General features: G+C 38.6%; 2 protein-coding genes across 2 annotated transcripts; one reads left to right on the top strand and one right to left on the bottom strand.

Annotated features, from left to right (window-relative positions):
• Nucleotides 1–369: 369 nt before the first annotated feature.
• LOC121806754 (myosin-10-like) lies at nucleotides 370–9,940 on the bottom strand. The gene is made up of 18 exons (XM_042206890.1): nucleotides 9,545–9,940; nucleotides 8,703–8,921; nucleotides 7,584–7,679; nucleotides 6,856–6,908; nucleotides 6,610–6,706; nucleotides 6,231–6,304; nucleotides 6,016–6,130; nucleotides 5,299–5,409; nucleotides 4,977–5,053; nucleotides 4,334–4,400; nucleotides 3,533–3,598; nucleotides 2,496–2,603; nucleotides 2,226–2,356; nucleotides 1,809–1,875; nucleotides 1,618–1,685; nucleotides 1,440–1,533; nucleotides 1,070–1,140; nucleotides 370–970 (listed from the first exon to the last, which is right to left on the bottom strand). Exons 1-18 carry the CDS (start codon nucleotides 9,692–9,694, stop codon nucleotides 598–600), a joined length of 2,037 nt encoding a protein of 678 aa, XP_042062824.1. The 5' UTR covers nucleotides 9,695–9,940; the 3' UTR covers nucleotides 370–597.
• A 2,051-nt stretch (nucleotides 9,941–11,991) lies between these two features.
• Nucleotides 11,992–14,264, top strand: LOC121807059 (ABC transporter G family member 6-like). The gene has a single exon (XM_042207247.1). The coding sequence runs from the start codon at nucleotides 11,992–11,994 to the stop codon at nucleotides 14,173–14,175; it is 2,184 nt and encodes a 727-aa protein (XP_042063181.1). The 3' UTR covers nucleotides 14,176–14,264.
• The last annotated feature ends 1,295 nt before the right edge of the window (nucleotides 14,265–15,559 follow it).

Genomic DNA, 15,559 nt, shown 5'->3' with positions numbered 1-15,559 from the left:
AAGTTGACGGCATATATTGAGCGCACGCGGGTATCAGATACGATACGACTTTCTCTTATAGTAATAAAATATTTTACTAAAACAATATTTCCGTCCTTTAAAATAAATTATTTTTTTTCAAATATTCACATAAACTCGTAAAAAATAGAGCACTACGTTTTTTTTTGGCAGTATACAACACAACTTTTAAATTGAGACCATTTCTTCACTCACCATAAAGTAACCACTTTTATTAATTTATTACAGAATACGAAAAAGGGCTATAATGTGCCTTGATTAATGAAATGTAACTATATCATGCCTTTGGAGAAGTCACTTTGAATAAATATAATTTGTACTAACATATTGACATAACCTGCAATCATCCCATGATAAAAGAAAGGCTAATAGTCACATCTCTAGTTTCACTTTAAATAAGTACATATGTTAACAATTCATCCGCTGGATTTACACATCTTGATGACATAATAGTACAAACATTTCACAGTGTACACATAAATTAAAAAATTTGGAACAACGGGAATTATACAAAGAACTCCGAGGAGAAAAACATAAAGAGTTCTACAACATTGAGTGTTACTAGAATATAGACAACACCTATTTTCTTGATGAATCACCGGATTTCAGCTCCCTCTCAAGCTCATCGAATTCCCATTCACCGATTTCCTGGGTAGAGTAGTCTGGATTTACTTTTCCAAATTCAGACTCAAGTTTCGCTAACTCTGCTTCAGGGTCGAGTGTCTGGATCTGCTCCGACTTAGGTGAGGGTCGTTGCGGCTCGTTAGCCTTCTCAGCACTGACTTCTCTTTCTGCTTGCTCTGTAAAGGAGCTTGCAATGCTTTCGCTGGGTGATGCATCCGTCTCTTTAGTGGGATTCTCAATATCAAGAGTAGGTCGCTCGATGGATTCGAATTCCTCTCTTAGCTTCTCAATTTTGTCAAATAGCTCTTCAACCTTCTGATTCTCTTTACTGAAATTAAAAAATATTCGAGGTAGGCTTAAGACGGAGTCGAGGCAAGGTACTACATATGGAAGGACTGAAGTGGTTAAATTTGATTAGCAGCCAGACCTGGATAACTTTCCTTGTTGGGCGTAGAACTGCTCTCTCATGTTGTCCACTACGCTGAAAGTAGTTATTATCTGCAAGTTGTTGCAAAAGATAAACCGCTTAAATTTTTGTAAAGTCTGATGACTCAATCGCCAACGACTACTGGTGTTACACAAGATACAGATCGAGAAGAAATTCAAATGCATGATATTTTCATGAGTTACTTCTAAGAAAAAAAGAAATCAGGGCGATGAAAAGTTGACCAACATGGGGATACAGATAAAAGAAGCTCCCATAGATTATGGGTTTGAACTCTGAAACAGCTTAAAGGCATCAATTGGATGATCAAATCGCAGAAACTTGTACACAAAAGGAATCAATTTTGGTTTACCTTAGCTTCATAATCCAGGTATTCATCCTCGAGATTTCTTCTTGGATTAACCAATTGAGAATCACCAGTTTCGGTTCCAGGAGTGAGTTCAGAGCTGTCACCAGTTTCAGAAATATTAGGCTCGCACGTAGCCAAACTAAAATATTTACTATCTTTCGCAAATTTAATGAGGAAATACCCATCACTCATGCTCTTCAAGTTCTCCACATACTTTCCAATGCGATCAATAGGTTGTCTCAACTCTTTCTGCGACAATATGAGACAGAAGAAGATGGATATATAGTTTGCAAACACACAATTGTTAAAAGGAGATCTGGCATGCCACTGCAGTGAATAAAATAAATAAATAGGAGTAGATAAAATAAGCACCTCATAAGAAGAAAGCAGCTGCTTAACCAAATCTGTGAAGTAATCTTCATGTCTCTCGATCTCAGCACTTGCAAAGGAAATGGAAAATGAGCATCAATATACCCTAGGCTTTTTAAGAGTAAGTTGTAAGTGTGTCTACATAAACATGCAGTATATGCACTAAAAAACAACTTTGCAGTTCTTTGAAAATTGACACTCTGTTAGAGGTCCCTAGCTAGGAGTTCAGTTGACTATCAAATACTACAATATCGTCTTAAATGAAATTCACCTAAAAGTCCATTCAGAGTGTGCTTTCATACAAGTGTTATAGAGCTCATATAAAAAAAGAGCATAAATAAGTTAACTTTAGAAGTTAAAATGAATGTGTTTACACCAGAGATTTCTATTCATTAAATCATACTGAATTCATGCACATACTTGGTTTCCTTGTCCTTAGCCTCCAAATATGAACACTGAAGAGACCAAGTATCTTCCAAAAAGTTAAGCCACGTACTAAGAATGTCTGATTCTGTTCGACAAGACACAATGGATTTTGCTAGTTCATCCTCCTACAGAGTTGTAAGGATATGTTAAACAAAACAATCAAAAAATGGATAAGGCAATCCTTGAAGTATAGTTGATAGTATTATCCATGTGATTCAGTAGTTCATGGAACATGTAATCTTTCATGAGAAAGGTATAGCAGACCTTAGTTTTCACATGGGCGACAATTTGATCATTAGCATTGAAAAATTGATCCCTCTCTTCTGTTACATTGTGAAGACGAGCTCGCACAGCAGACAAGGAAGTATTGACCTATATAATCAAAATGTTCAGATTACCAACGACAGAATAAGTTATTTTAAAATAGATTAAGCATAAACTACTTGTGTGATTGTATCCATATAGGAAGAAGTTATGGAAAAAATAATTTAAAATATCTTAAGAGCAAATGAATATTATGTTTATCTAAGATTCTTATTGATCCAACAGAGTGGAATATAAAAAATTTAGTTTGGAACTTAATTAAACAACAGAATAAGGACCCTAAAAAACAAAACAAAATAAAGGAGAGACTGGCAGTTGGAGGATGGAAACCAGTTCTCTAATGCAAACAGAATCAAGGTTTCTAAACCAAGAAGAGTTGCTCATAATAAATACCTACCCATCCCCCAACCAAGAGTCAGAGGGGGTGATGGAGAATGACAGAAACCAAAACTTGATTCTATGCAAGATCATATTTTGGATTCCACTATATTTCAGCATTTTGGTGCTTTCGGGCTTTCAGCCACCACATTCACAAACAATAAAGTCTGAATCGTTCCAATTTTAATAATGCTTGAGGCCAAAGGTCTCGGGTTCGAGTCCTCCGTGGCGCGGCCTTTAAATTTATGTTCATTTAACCATAAAAAAAATTTAAAGTCTGAATATTGCATACCATCATAATTGATGTTTATGAATTCCTGAGACACAGATGGAACATGATTCCCATGGGTTAAATACACTCATTCACCTCCCAGCCATGACCAAGCATGACAGGACAAACACATCTATAAATCAAACACCATGCATGACAAAGACACCATGAGTGATATGATAGACTGATAAAACATGGGATCGTGTATTTTAAGGATAAGATGGTCAACAAAGATCAAAATGAATCCATCCATCATATCACTCAAAGTAAACACCTCCTAATTGTTTGTCATCAGAATTTAGGTTATTACACATGGACTATGAATCACCTTTTTCAACTGAGCTTCAAGTTCACCCTTCTGTTTCTCAAGATCAGATATCTCAGCTTTTAGTTCCTGAAAATGAATTGAGCCATCAGCATATCTAGCATGCAAGAAATCACAAAACTACCCATGACACTATATAAAAAAAATTATGATTGTCAACCGTACTCAATGATAAACTTCACCTATTTCTTCCAGAACAAATAACTAAATAACTAAATCTACAGAAAGACAAGCCTTCTAGAAACTCAGAACTTGATTTCAGTTGGTATACAAAAGTGTTTCCGAGGATATCATTTCGAGTTACCTTCCTAGCAACATTTTCTCAAACTTATTATGTATTATATCCAATTCTTGAAACACAAAAACAAAAAGCAAAGAATCATCCCATAAGAGATCAAGTTGAGGGCATGGTGCGGCATCATTAATAGAAATTTTGTATAGGATTCTTCAAATAGAGAGGCTTATATTTATAACATAAGGATCTTCACAGTACTTTAGCTGACTTACTGAACTCATGCATCTTTTACTTTTTTAGTTTATCTATACTAGTAACTTATCCTAATAGAACAATATTAATTTTCAATCAATATTCATAATCTTTTAGTAGAAGGAAGCATCAGATGTGCATTTTGATGAGAAGAATAAATATTTTTTCACCACTTTTTGGTAAGTTAATTTTTAAAATGTTCAAGTTGTTCCCTTTCTAAGTATTTTTTGTGTTCTATTGGGTTTCAGTAAAACTCATCCGAAGTTTACCTAAGCAAGAAAAATTTACACCACACTCATCTTCTTAAATTCCTATACCTTTTCAATTTCACTAACTTCACTGACTTTGCTGACTCGGAACTTCAACGCATCTTCTTTCTGAAGCCTGTGAAAAACAAAGCAAAATGAAACATTTCAATTGTAGTGCCAATATAATAGTCCATCTGTCCATGAAGAGTGTGGTGCGGAGGAGGGGGAATCGGTTTTAAGAAATATTAGAGATGTATCTAAGTAGAGATGGGTCCCATAAGGGGTATTGGCCGTTGGGTAAGTATTGGTTTAGAGGCTTTGGAGCTCACTAAAAAGTAAAGAGTAAGTGGTGGGTTTTTGTACAAAATATTGAGTGAGTGTTCACAAAATATAAGAGATTGACTTAAAATGGAAATAACACACTCTTGGTGGAAGGATGAAAATGGTAATAAGACCACACTCTTCGTGGATGGAGAGAGTAACAAGGATTGTCGTACAATGAAAAGGAAAAGAGATATCTAAAATAATTTAGCACAACACTACAGATCTACCCTAACAAAGCACCTTCCTGAAGGAACATAAGCACAAAGATACCTGGGTGAAAATTATAAATACCCACTTTTGATAAGGCATATGTAGAAACCACTCACTTTTATAAAACCTTGTAGAAAAAATCCACTTGACAACAAACTTGTAAGATGCAGTACTATACCTGTAGTCAGAAATGCGCTTCTCAGCTTTCGAAGAGGAGCTTCCCAGGGATTCCAACAATACCTTCAATTTATCAACCTGGCATTCTTAAGACACAAATATCAGAGGCAACATACACTGAACCTTATTAAGTTCCCACAGGAAGCAATGGACATCAATGAAATCCATATCACAAAATGAAAAGGAAGGCATAATGATATAAGCGAAGATAGTGGGCTGAGAAGAATGTTCACATATTTGGGAAAGAAGATTGACTCTATCATGAGATAATAAATGGTTTTACTAACACCATAACAGTAAAAACAGAAGGTCCATGTAAGTACCTTCTGAGAATGAACTTCAGATGTGTCTCCACATTTAATTGCTTTCTTTTTCAGTAGAAGCGCTTCCAATCTGGAACACACTCTGATGTGCGCAAGTGCCTCTTTAAGAGCCTGATGGAGGAAAAAGATAACTCGACATGTAAGATCATGAATTTCAAGAAATCAAAATAGTGCACTTTTAAGTCATTTGATATATGTGTGTGCATATATAAACATATGCACAGACCACACCTGGCAACTATAATTCTTCCAATGAATTGACTACTTTTTCAGATAACATGGAAATGTATTGTAACAAACAGATCAAATTCCTTCTGAGTTTTTAAGGATTAAAAGTTATATTCAATATATATAGTTAATGACTTGCATAAAATTCCGCAGTAGTTCTGTGGATTTGAAGGAGCTGCCGCCACCAAAATCGATTTTGTGTAATAACCGAGATCTTAAAATATATAAAAATACAAAATCTTAGTATTCCTAACTTGAGCACAAACTAACACTAGCTTACCATCTGTTATGGCATTCACTGGTTGAAAGATTTACCAATATTCTAAAGCCCTGAATATTTCAAATGGAGTAGAAGCAATAAAACATCTATAACATAACTATCCTGTCACCTTAATAACATGGAATTAACTTTATATTTTAATAGATTCTGCCTTAGGAACCAATGAAACAGTTATTTGAAAAATAACGAGTGGGTACAGCAATGTTCACCTCTATTGTTGATGCAGTGCTCTGCTTACTGTTTGTTTCAAGGCTGTCACCATCAAGGTTATAAGATGCTCTTGATTCAAGTTGTTTCTTCAGTGTGGAGACTTCAGCATCAATCCTGTTTGTAGTAGGACCAAATGTGTGTCAAAACTTTTTGTGGGCATAGATTACAGGAAAAGGTAGAAGGGGGAAGTAATGAAACTGGTATTCGACGAAACCTTTGAATATCAGCATTGATTTTCAACCCTGTTATGGCTCTTTCAGCAAATTGAAGCAACTCTTCTCTCTTCACCTATCCAAATAACAATATTTAGATTCTTTAGAGGCTTATATTTCAGACTGAATTCAGTGAAGGAATAAGACGTATTTCTTCAACTCAGTTTTTTAACATTAAAGATAAGCTATTTTAAGCGGTGCCTGATTTGATAGGGTATAATATGCATTGTCAGTGTGATAAAACGTAGTACTATCTAACAGTAGTATATTAGCCAAAATTTCTTCTATGGCTTTGCTTCAGTTTTTTATGCCAACGAAATATTAATGTTTCTTCCAATGCTGTGCATGAGTTTTTATGAAAGGTAGGTTATAAACTAGTACCAGTACTTCATCTTGGTAGCCAGAAAAAACTTTTGCAAGATCCTGAATGCTGCTAACTATTGCATTATGAACTGCTTTTCCACCTGTGAGGCAGTGTCTGCAGGTGAACAATTTAATAGTCTTATACACAGATCCAAGTATAATTTTCATTTGGCCGATATGCTCCAATGGAGAGCAGCATGGCAGCGTTCTCTCTTTCTGAGCATGACTTAAATACACATTAGCTACCATAATGGAGAAACTTACCCAAATAATTCAAGCAGTAAAGCAACTTCATCTTCACTTGGAGGTTCAAGAATCTAATCAAGCAAAAGAGAAGACAGCACAAGTCATAAAATCCATCAAAATACATAAATATTTTAACCAATATAGACTATATAGTTCAATTGATATGATAATCAATTGTTAGGCTTGTCTTATCAGATCAGAAAATGTAAGGTTCTTGCCAGTTAAAATATATCTTCAGGCATAAATACTGGGAACACACCATAACCAATAGTAAGCAATAATGCCTACCACATACTACCTCCATCCACAAAAAGTTGACTAGTTTTACCATTTTGAGAAAAAATGGAAAGTTTTAAATACTACTAACACTAATAATGTGGACTCCACAATCCACTACTTCTACCACCTCTCCCTCTCTCTCTCTCTCTCTCTCTCTCTCTCTCTCTCTCTCTCTCTCTCTCTCTCTCTCTCTTTTACTTTACCAATTGTGCATAAAAACCGTCCCATTTGTAGTCTATTTTTTGTGGACGGAAGTAGTATTAAACTACAAGCTTTGGCAACAAATGTTGACTGATGCATTACTCCTAAAAACAGGAAAAGCCAAAACACACCATATCCAATAATAGCGGCTTGTTTTTGGTAGCAAACTTTAGGTTTGCATAAAAATTATTATTACAAGATCATTAACAATATATAAACATAATGTTGAAACTACCATATACTGAATTGGGACGATTTTCACTTACCATACAAATCGATATTCCCTCCAAAGCCTGACTGTAAAGAAATACATCACGGAAGGTCAATGGTTCACCACTCATATCTGAATCATAATATAACACCTGCCCATATAATAAAATAAGGGGACATTAAAAATTTGATCCATGATAAGTGATTCAGGAGATTCAATTGTCACTGACAAATCCCAACTAATTATAAGAATGATTACAAATAATCATAACTTATTTACAAATATTACTTATATACCTCATACATTATTTAATGTTATTTTTGCAATGCAAATTTTTACGATTGTATCTCACTTTTTAGCATTCCATGATAAGTAATTCAGGAAGAAAATTTTGAAGCAACCTGAAGAAAATTTTGAAGCAACCTAACTATCTAAATTGAAGGGAGAAGGCTAGGTACAAAATTCCATTCTGATCAATAACAATCCAATGTCATGGAGATAAGTCATGTATGTGATCCCTGAATTGACCCAATGGGCAGATTTTGAGTCATTAAGGATGTTCCAGGACAACACATCAATCCTCCCTTGCTCTAATGTCTAGACTGCCAATTTGATCATATATGGCAAGTAAATGGTACTCCCTCCGTCCCAACTAAGTTGAGTCATATTCCTTTTTGGGATGTCTCAACTAAGTTGAGTCATTTCCTTTTTTGACAAAAAACAAAACATCCAATCACTCTTACTTTATCCCGTCACCTACTTTACTCTCTCTTTATCTTTCCTACTTTACTCGTCTCCTACTTTTCAACACAATTTTTTAATCTTCGTGCCCAAAAGTTTTGACTCAACTTAGTTGAGACGGAGGGAGTATGTATCACACATGTAAGCATGAAGGATGATCTTCCACCTAGCACAATTATGCTAATATTTCTGAAATTATATGCACGAAAAGAAAACGAAAAGATAAAAACTGAGGATGTTATAGGTTTAAAAAGCATACACCCCAGCCTAAATGATCCTGGGTCCCACAGAGCTTACTGCTTGTTAGTTTCGATTCTTTAGAAAGTGAAACTGATTTTTTTTTTTAAATGGGATGTTAGAGAAATGAATAAAATCAGTTTAACTATACAAGCATGAAACAAGTACAGCTGTAGTGTAGAGCTCAAGAGCTAACCATTGACTGTCTTCTTGGGCTCTTTGGCTCTTCATGAAGTTGAAGATGCTCACTGTTCTTTTCTTTTTCTTCAAATGTAAGAGTTGAAGAGTTTTCAATTTCTTTTAAAACAGCTAACCATCTTCTCATCAACTCAGCTCTCTCACGTCCCCTACATGAAACGGAAGCCTCTTCTAACCTTTTCACAGTCTGCTTGAAGCTTTTAACATTGCGACCACCCTGACAATACCAACTGCAGACTTTACAATTTCATGGGAACTAGTACTACAAATGTTGAGCATGTTCCGCTTTTCAAAATAGATAGCCAGTGACAATTTTTATTTTTTTCTTATGCTCCAGTAGCGGACAGATAATAATCTATAATTTTCAATTCAAACTGAGTCAATTGAGTGATTTTAATCCAAAAAGAAAGCCCCCTTCTAGGTTCATGTGTATTCCTCAACTCCATACATGCTCAACAGTCGGATCCTAGTTAACTATACAAACAATTAGACAATATCTCCATTAAACAACTTCAAAGAATTTCTGCAACAGAACAGAAATTTTAAGCAAATGAACTGAGTGTGCATTTAACGTCAACAGACACAATCGTATTCCATCGCAATACCTCAATCAAAAAAACTCAGGTATATGTTTTCCCAATTCAAATAATAAACGATCGATAACTGAAACCTGATAGTGTGCCAACACGCAAAACCTAAATAATCGAAAGTCAAACTACCCATATTTCGCTGATAAACACTATTTTGGTCCAGCAAAAACTCCAAACAGCTTGATATTAACCAAACTTTTTTTCTAAGCGAGAAACGAAATTATACAAAATTGAGGTATAAGAGATTTACAATGCGGTCTTGGAAGCGTTTGGCGCCCTCGGCCACAGCTTGGCCGGCTTGTTGGACGACGGAATCAGCGTAATTTTTTACGGTGCGAGTGAGGTTGTTCTTGTTCCCCGCCTCCACCGCCTTGCTCACCGCCGATCGTATCCACGACATTGCCAATACTGAGATATCTGCTTCTGATGTCTGATTTTTGAGTTTGTGTTGCCCACAGCTTCAGCGAAACGGTAAATTGACTGCGAAGTAAGACTGCACTTGCCGTTGATTCCTCACCAATTGCAAATAAGAGTAATTAAATTTGCTCCAAATCAATCGATCGGTTTGAAAATATCAATACAAATGGACTATGTTGGTTTTTTTTGTCCCTGAAATGAATATAGGCGTCGTATTAAATATAGTTGATGGAAAATTTCCTCACTGCTTTTTCAAAGATCATAACTGTGCTTCTCAATTTTACAATAAGGTGTTCTTTCATATGTTAGTCTAATCAAATATAATCGGCTCTTAGAGCATCCGCAATGGCGGACGTCCGGCACGCCGTGGATACGAACGTCTGCTGCGGACATCGGAGTTCCGGACGTCCGGCACGCCGTGGATACGGACGTCCGCTGCGGACACCAGAGTTCCGCGGCGTTCCTGGGACGTCAGTGGCGACGTCCTTACGGCCGTCCGCCATTGCGTTGACCCCGGGCGGACGTCCCAATTATTTTAGTATTTTTCGAAAATTCTATAAATACGGCTCGTTGAATTTCATTTCATTCGCTCCACTTGTATTAACGAATATCTCTCTCTAAATACTTTTCTTTCGAAGATAAATGGAGCACTACGATAATGATTCCCCCACCACGAGCGAGTCACAAGGATCGATCTTTCCCGTTGGCGGAAGTATCCCAATGTCCGCCACGATGTCCGGAATGGTCGGGATGATGCCCTAACCCCAAATGACGGCGGGGAATCTGAGGAGTGAAACGACGGTTTTTTTTTACTATGTAATTTTTTTTAATAATTATGTATGTTTTTTTTGTACTATGTAAGTTTTTTTTAAAAATAAAGTGGTTGCAATTTCTCCGTATTTGTGTCGAAATTTTAATTCCGTAAATTGTTTAATTTGGTGAATTTGTGAATTTTTATTATTGTGGGAAGTCCGTCGGGATGTCCTTGGGGATGTTCGACACTGTGCAGTGGGATGTCGTTATGAAGTGACAGTATAGTGGAAAGTCTTTATGACATAGCATGAAGTGTTTTTGGGATGTTCGCCGGGACATCCGCACCACCGTGGATGCCCTTAATGTGAGCATAAATGTTAACCGGAATGGTCTCTAATTGTAAAATCGGACAAAATCAATACTTAAACAATTTACTTAATAACATGTGAGCCTAAAGATGATAAACTCATTTTAATCCAAGCCCATTGGCTTAGCGGTAAATGGCGCGCCTAGCGGTAAAGGGCGCTTAGATACCGCGTCCATCCTGGAGGTCACAAGTTCGACCCCTGGAAGGCACATCTTGGGGATTAAGCCTATCGGTCGGGGGTCCGAGTCATCTCGGGGGTAGCTGAGGAACTATCGTTGACCCTCCTTAAAAAAAACCATTTTACAGTAGAAAAAATAGATAAATGAACCCAAATACGAACACTACAATACCCTATACGGTCCTAATTTTTGTTGGGCCTCATCTTGCGGCCCAGCAACAAAGGAGCAACTATATGTATAATGAAATTTGTTTGGATTATACTCCTATCAATACTATTCCGAAAGTGCTTTTTTTTTTTGGTAATAAACAGTGGACAAAGTTCTTCCATATATACATTCCGAAAAACTTGTAATAATACAGCAATCTATTAATTTTGTGAATAATGGCTGTCAAACCCATCCTAATTTTTATTAAAAAATGAAAAACTTTTCGCCATGAAATCAATAAATTAGTTTAGTGGATGGATATATCTTATAGTTTCCGACAATCGAGATGCTTATGCTCAATTCTTTTATTAGGGTAATTAAGGTTGTCAATTTTAACTTCACATGTTACAACGTCGCCCCAATTTGGTAAGGCAAAACAGTAGATTACCATCCCCACCTAAATGAATCACGCCTCAACAAATCAGAGACATACACATGTCTTGACCCATATATAGCCATACTCGTAGAAAAAAGATTAGGAGATGTAGGTCACCTCTCATATCTATCCATCTCCACAAATTCAATCCCATACTCCTTCACTTGATACTTCATGCAAAATAACGGCAGCAAAATCTGTATATCAATTCATAATCTATATACTAATCACCATTTCAAGATTCAACAAAGTGTGCCAACATATTTAATCACCACTTTGACTTTGTTAATTGCTCACAACTCCTACAACTCACCACCTAATTGCCACCGGCTTCATACGTATAAATATATTTCTTCTCCACATTGTAGTTCTCACAAGCAAATTAATTTCGTTAAGCAATGTCGAGAGTAGTCGCCGATAATTCATATCTCCCTTCGCCTTCTCGAGACAACATACCACTTAGAGAGGTGGCCCATGCAGACTCATCGCCCACGCTCGGCCACCTCCTCAAGTGCGTCGGCGACCTCCAGAAGGAGGTTGCAGGCGACGAGACGCCCGTGCACCAGGCGCTCCAGATCAGCGGCTGCCCCGAGCCCCGCTCGATTCCGTTCCTGCTCTCGTTTACTAACATCACCTATAGCATCAAGGTCCGCCGCAAGTTCACCCTCCGCCGCCGCGCGGCTGCGGATCCGGAGTCAGGCGAGCCGGATTTCTCGTCGACGAAGACGATCCTCAACGGCATCTCTGGTGAGGCGTGTGATGGCGAGATCATGGCGGTGATGGGCGCGTCGGGCTCGGGGAAGTCTACGTTGATTGACGCGCTGGCGAATCGCATGGCGAAGGGGAGCGTGAAGGGAGAGATCACTCTCAACGGGGAGCAATTGGAGTCGAGGCTATTGAAGGTGATCTCTGCTTACGTCATGCAAGACGATCTCTTGTTCCCGATGCTCACCGTCGAGGAAACCCTAATGTTCGCTGCGGAGTTTCGGCTGCCGCGGACGCTATCGAAGTCGAAGAAGAAGCTTCGAGTGCAAGCGCTGATCGACCAGCTAGGGCTCCGCAACGCGGCGAACACTGTCATTGGCGATGAAGGCCACCGCGGCGTCTCCGGCGGAGAGCGGCGGCGCGTGTCGATCGGGACCGACATAATCCACGATCCGATTTTACTGTTCCTCGACGAGCCTACCTCCGGATTGGACTCCACCAGCGCGTACATGGTGGTGAAGGTGCTGCAGCGTATCGCGCAGAGCGGAAGCATCGTGATCATGTCCATCCACCAGCCGAGTTATCGGATTCTCGGATTGCTGGATAAAATGATCTTCCTCTCGAGGGGGCAGACTGTTTACAGTGGTTCGCCGTCCAATCTGCCGGTTTTCTTCTCCGATTTCAAGCATCCGATCCCAGAGAATGAGAATCGCACCGAGTTCGCCCTCGATATCATTCGCGAGCTCGAGGGCTCCCCCGGTGGGACTAAAACCCTCGTCGAGTTCAACAAATCGTGGCAGGCGCTAAAGAGAGGAAACGACGCCGTTCAAACAAACGGACTAAACTTATCACTAAAAGAAGCAATAAGCGCGAGCATTTCGAAAGGGAAGCTCGTATCCGGATCTGCCGCGGCCGGGGCCGCCCCAACCTCACTAGTCCCGACGTTCGCAAACCCTCTCTGGATCGAAATGGCGGTTTTGTCGAAGCGATCCGTGACGAACTCGAGACGGATGCCAGAGCTCTTCGGCGTCCGTCTCGGCGCGGTCATGGTGACGGGATTCATCCTGGCCACCATGTACTGGCGGCTCGACAACTCCCCGAAGGGGGTGCAGGAGCGCCTCGGGTTCTTCGCGTTCGCCATGTCGACGATGTTCTACACGTGCGCCGACGCGCTCCCCGTGTTTTTACAAGAGAGATACATATTCATGAGGGAAACCGCATACAACGCCTACAGAAGGTCGTCTTACGTGGTCTCCCACGCACTGGTCTCACTGCCGTCTCTGCTGTTCCTCTCCTTAGCCTTCTCCGCCACGACCTTCTGGGCGGTGGGGCTGGACGGGAGCTTTATGTTCTACCTACTAATAATATTCGCGTCTTTTTGGTCGGGAAGCTCATTCGTGACCTTCCTGTCCGGGGTCGTGCCTCACGTGATGCTCGGGTATACAATCGTGGTGGCGATTCTAGCGTATTTCCTGCTATTCAGCGGGTTCTTCATAAACCGGGACAGGATCCCGGGGTACTGGATATGGTTCCACTATCTGTCGCTGGTGAAGTACCCGTACGAGGCGGTGCTGCAGAACGAGTTCGAGGACCCAGTGAAGTGCTTCGTGCGGGGGGTGCAGATATTCGACAACACGCCGCTGGCGTCGGTGCCGGGAGATCTGAAGGGGAAGCTGCTGGACAGCCTGAGCAGCTCGCTGGGGATCAAGATCACGAGCAGCACGTGCGTGACGACGGGGGCGGACATACTGCAGCAGCAGGGGGTGACTGATCTCACCAAGATGGGGTGCCTGTGGGTGACAATCGCCTGGGGTTTTTTCTTTAGGATTCTCTTCTACTTGTCGCTCTTGTTTGGCAGCAAGAACAAGAGGACTTGAGCGCCTTAACCCCATTGTTTCTTAAATTTATACTCCTTTTCTCGCACTTTTTCAACTGTATTGTTACATAAAACTGATGCAATTTTATATTTTCTGCTTAATTTGGTTCTTTTCTTCATAATTATATTCGTTTCTATTGCCGATTTTTTTTATTGGATTTTATGTTTTCTTCTAGTTTTAGACATTATGTGTGACCCCGTAATAATGTGCAATAGACAAAATATGATTTGAAAAAGCATCAAATATCCATACCTTGAGTAAATGTTTGGATTAAATGTTTTCTCGTATTCGCTATAGACATTTTGATCGAAAAGGTAAAACTTGACTACTATGACAGTGTTCGTGCATAAATACTATCTTTGACACGTGGAATTTAGATGACAAGCAGGTCATCGGCAATTAATTGACTTTTACTATTATGTTCAATTGTTGATTGTTATTGTCCCGAGCTGTAACTAAATACTCCTTTTTAACAATATTGAAACTCTTTTTAGGTGAGGCAGATATTGACCATGATTGTGAATGATCGATAGCGAAACGTACAAGAAACTCTTTTAACTTTTACTTATTGATTAAATAATGATAACAATTTAGTGGGTTAAAAATAAACAAATACAGTATATAATTGCATTTGATAACAGGATTTCTCTATGTTTTTCAGTTTGGGACTGGTCATTTTATTCATTAGACTTAAAAGTTAAAACAGTATATATACTCCGTCCATTGAATTTTATCACACTTTGGCTCTGGGCACAAGTTTTAAGAAATGCAATAGAAAGTGAGTTGAAAAAGTTAGTAGAGAGTGAGTCATACTCCAAAAATGTAAGTTAGAATAAGTTAGTGGAATATGTGATCCACTACAAAAAATGGTAAAAAGTGAAATATGACAAATTTTATGAGACTGACGAAAATGAAAAAATGTAACAAAATTTAAAAAATTTAAGGGACAGAGGGGATGGAGTATATTTTTCACTGAATAAAGATGCAGTGATATCATGCGTATACTCATCAAAGGAGATGATCAAAGTATAACTAATATTAAGTGTATAACTAGAGAACAAATCTCAGTCATTAGATCAAAATGATATAGTTCACTATATATGCGATTTAGTTCACTATAAAAGTGATTTAGTTCACTACAAAAATGAGTGAACCAAAACACCATTATAGTGAAGTATTTACTTCGTGAAGGATTTAGTTAACTGTAAAGGCGTTTTGGTTCACTCCTTCCTATAGTGAACTAAATCACTCTTAGAACTAAATTCGTGTTCTCTAGTTATGCATTTAAGTAGTGGTTTCCCTATATCACTACTCTACTCATCAATGTACAAATATACACTCTAATAATTTGGCAATTAAAATGCAAATTTATAAATTGAGTGTA

The sequence above is a fragment of the Salvia splendens genome, chromosome 6, assembly GCF_004379255.2.
Source record: "Salvia splendens isolate huo1 chromosome 6, SspV2, whole genome shotgun sequence".
NCBI lineage: Eukaryota > Viridiplantae > Streptophyta > Magnoliopsida > Lamiales > Lamiaceae > Salvia > Salvia splendens.
This window is presented reverse-complemented; position numbering and strand designations above follow the sequence as displayed.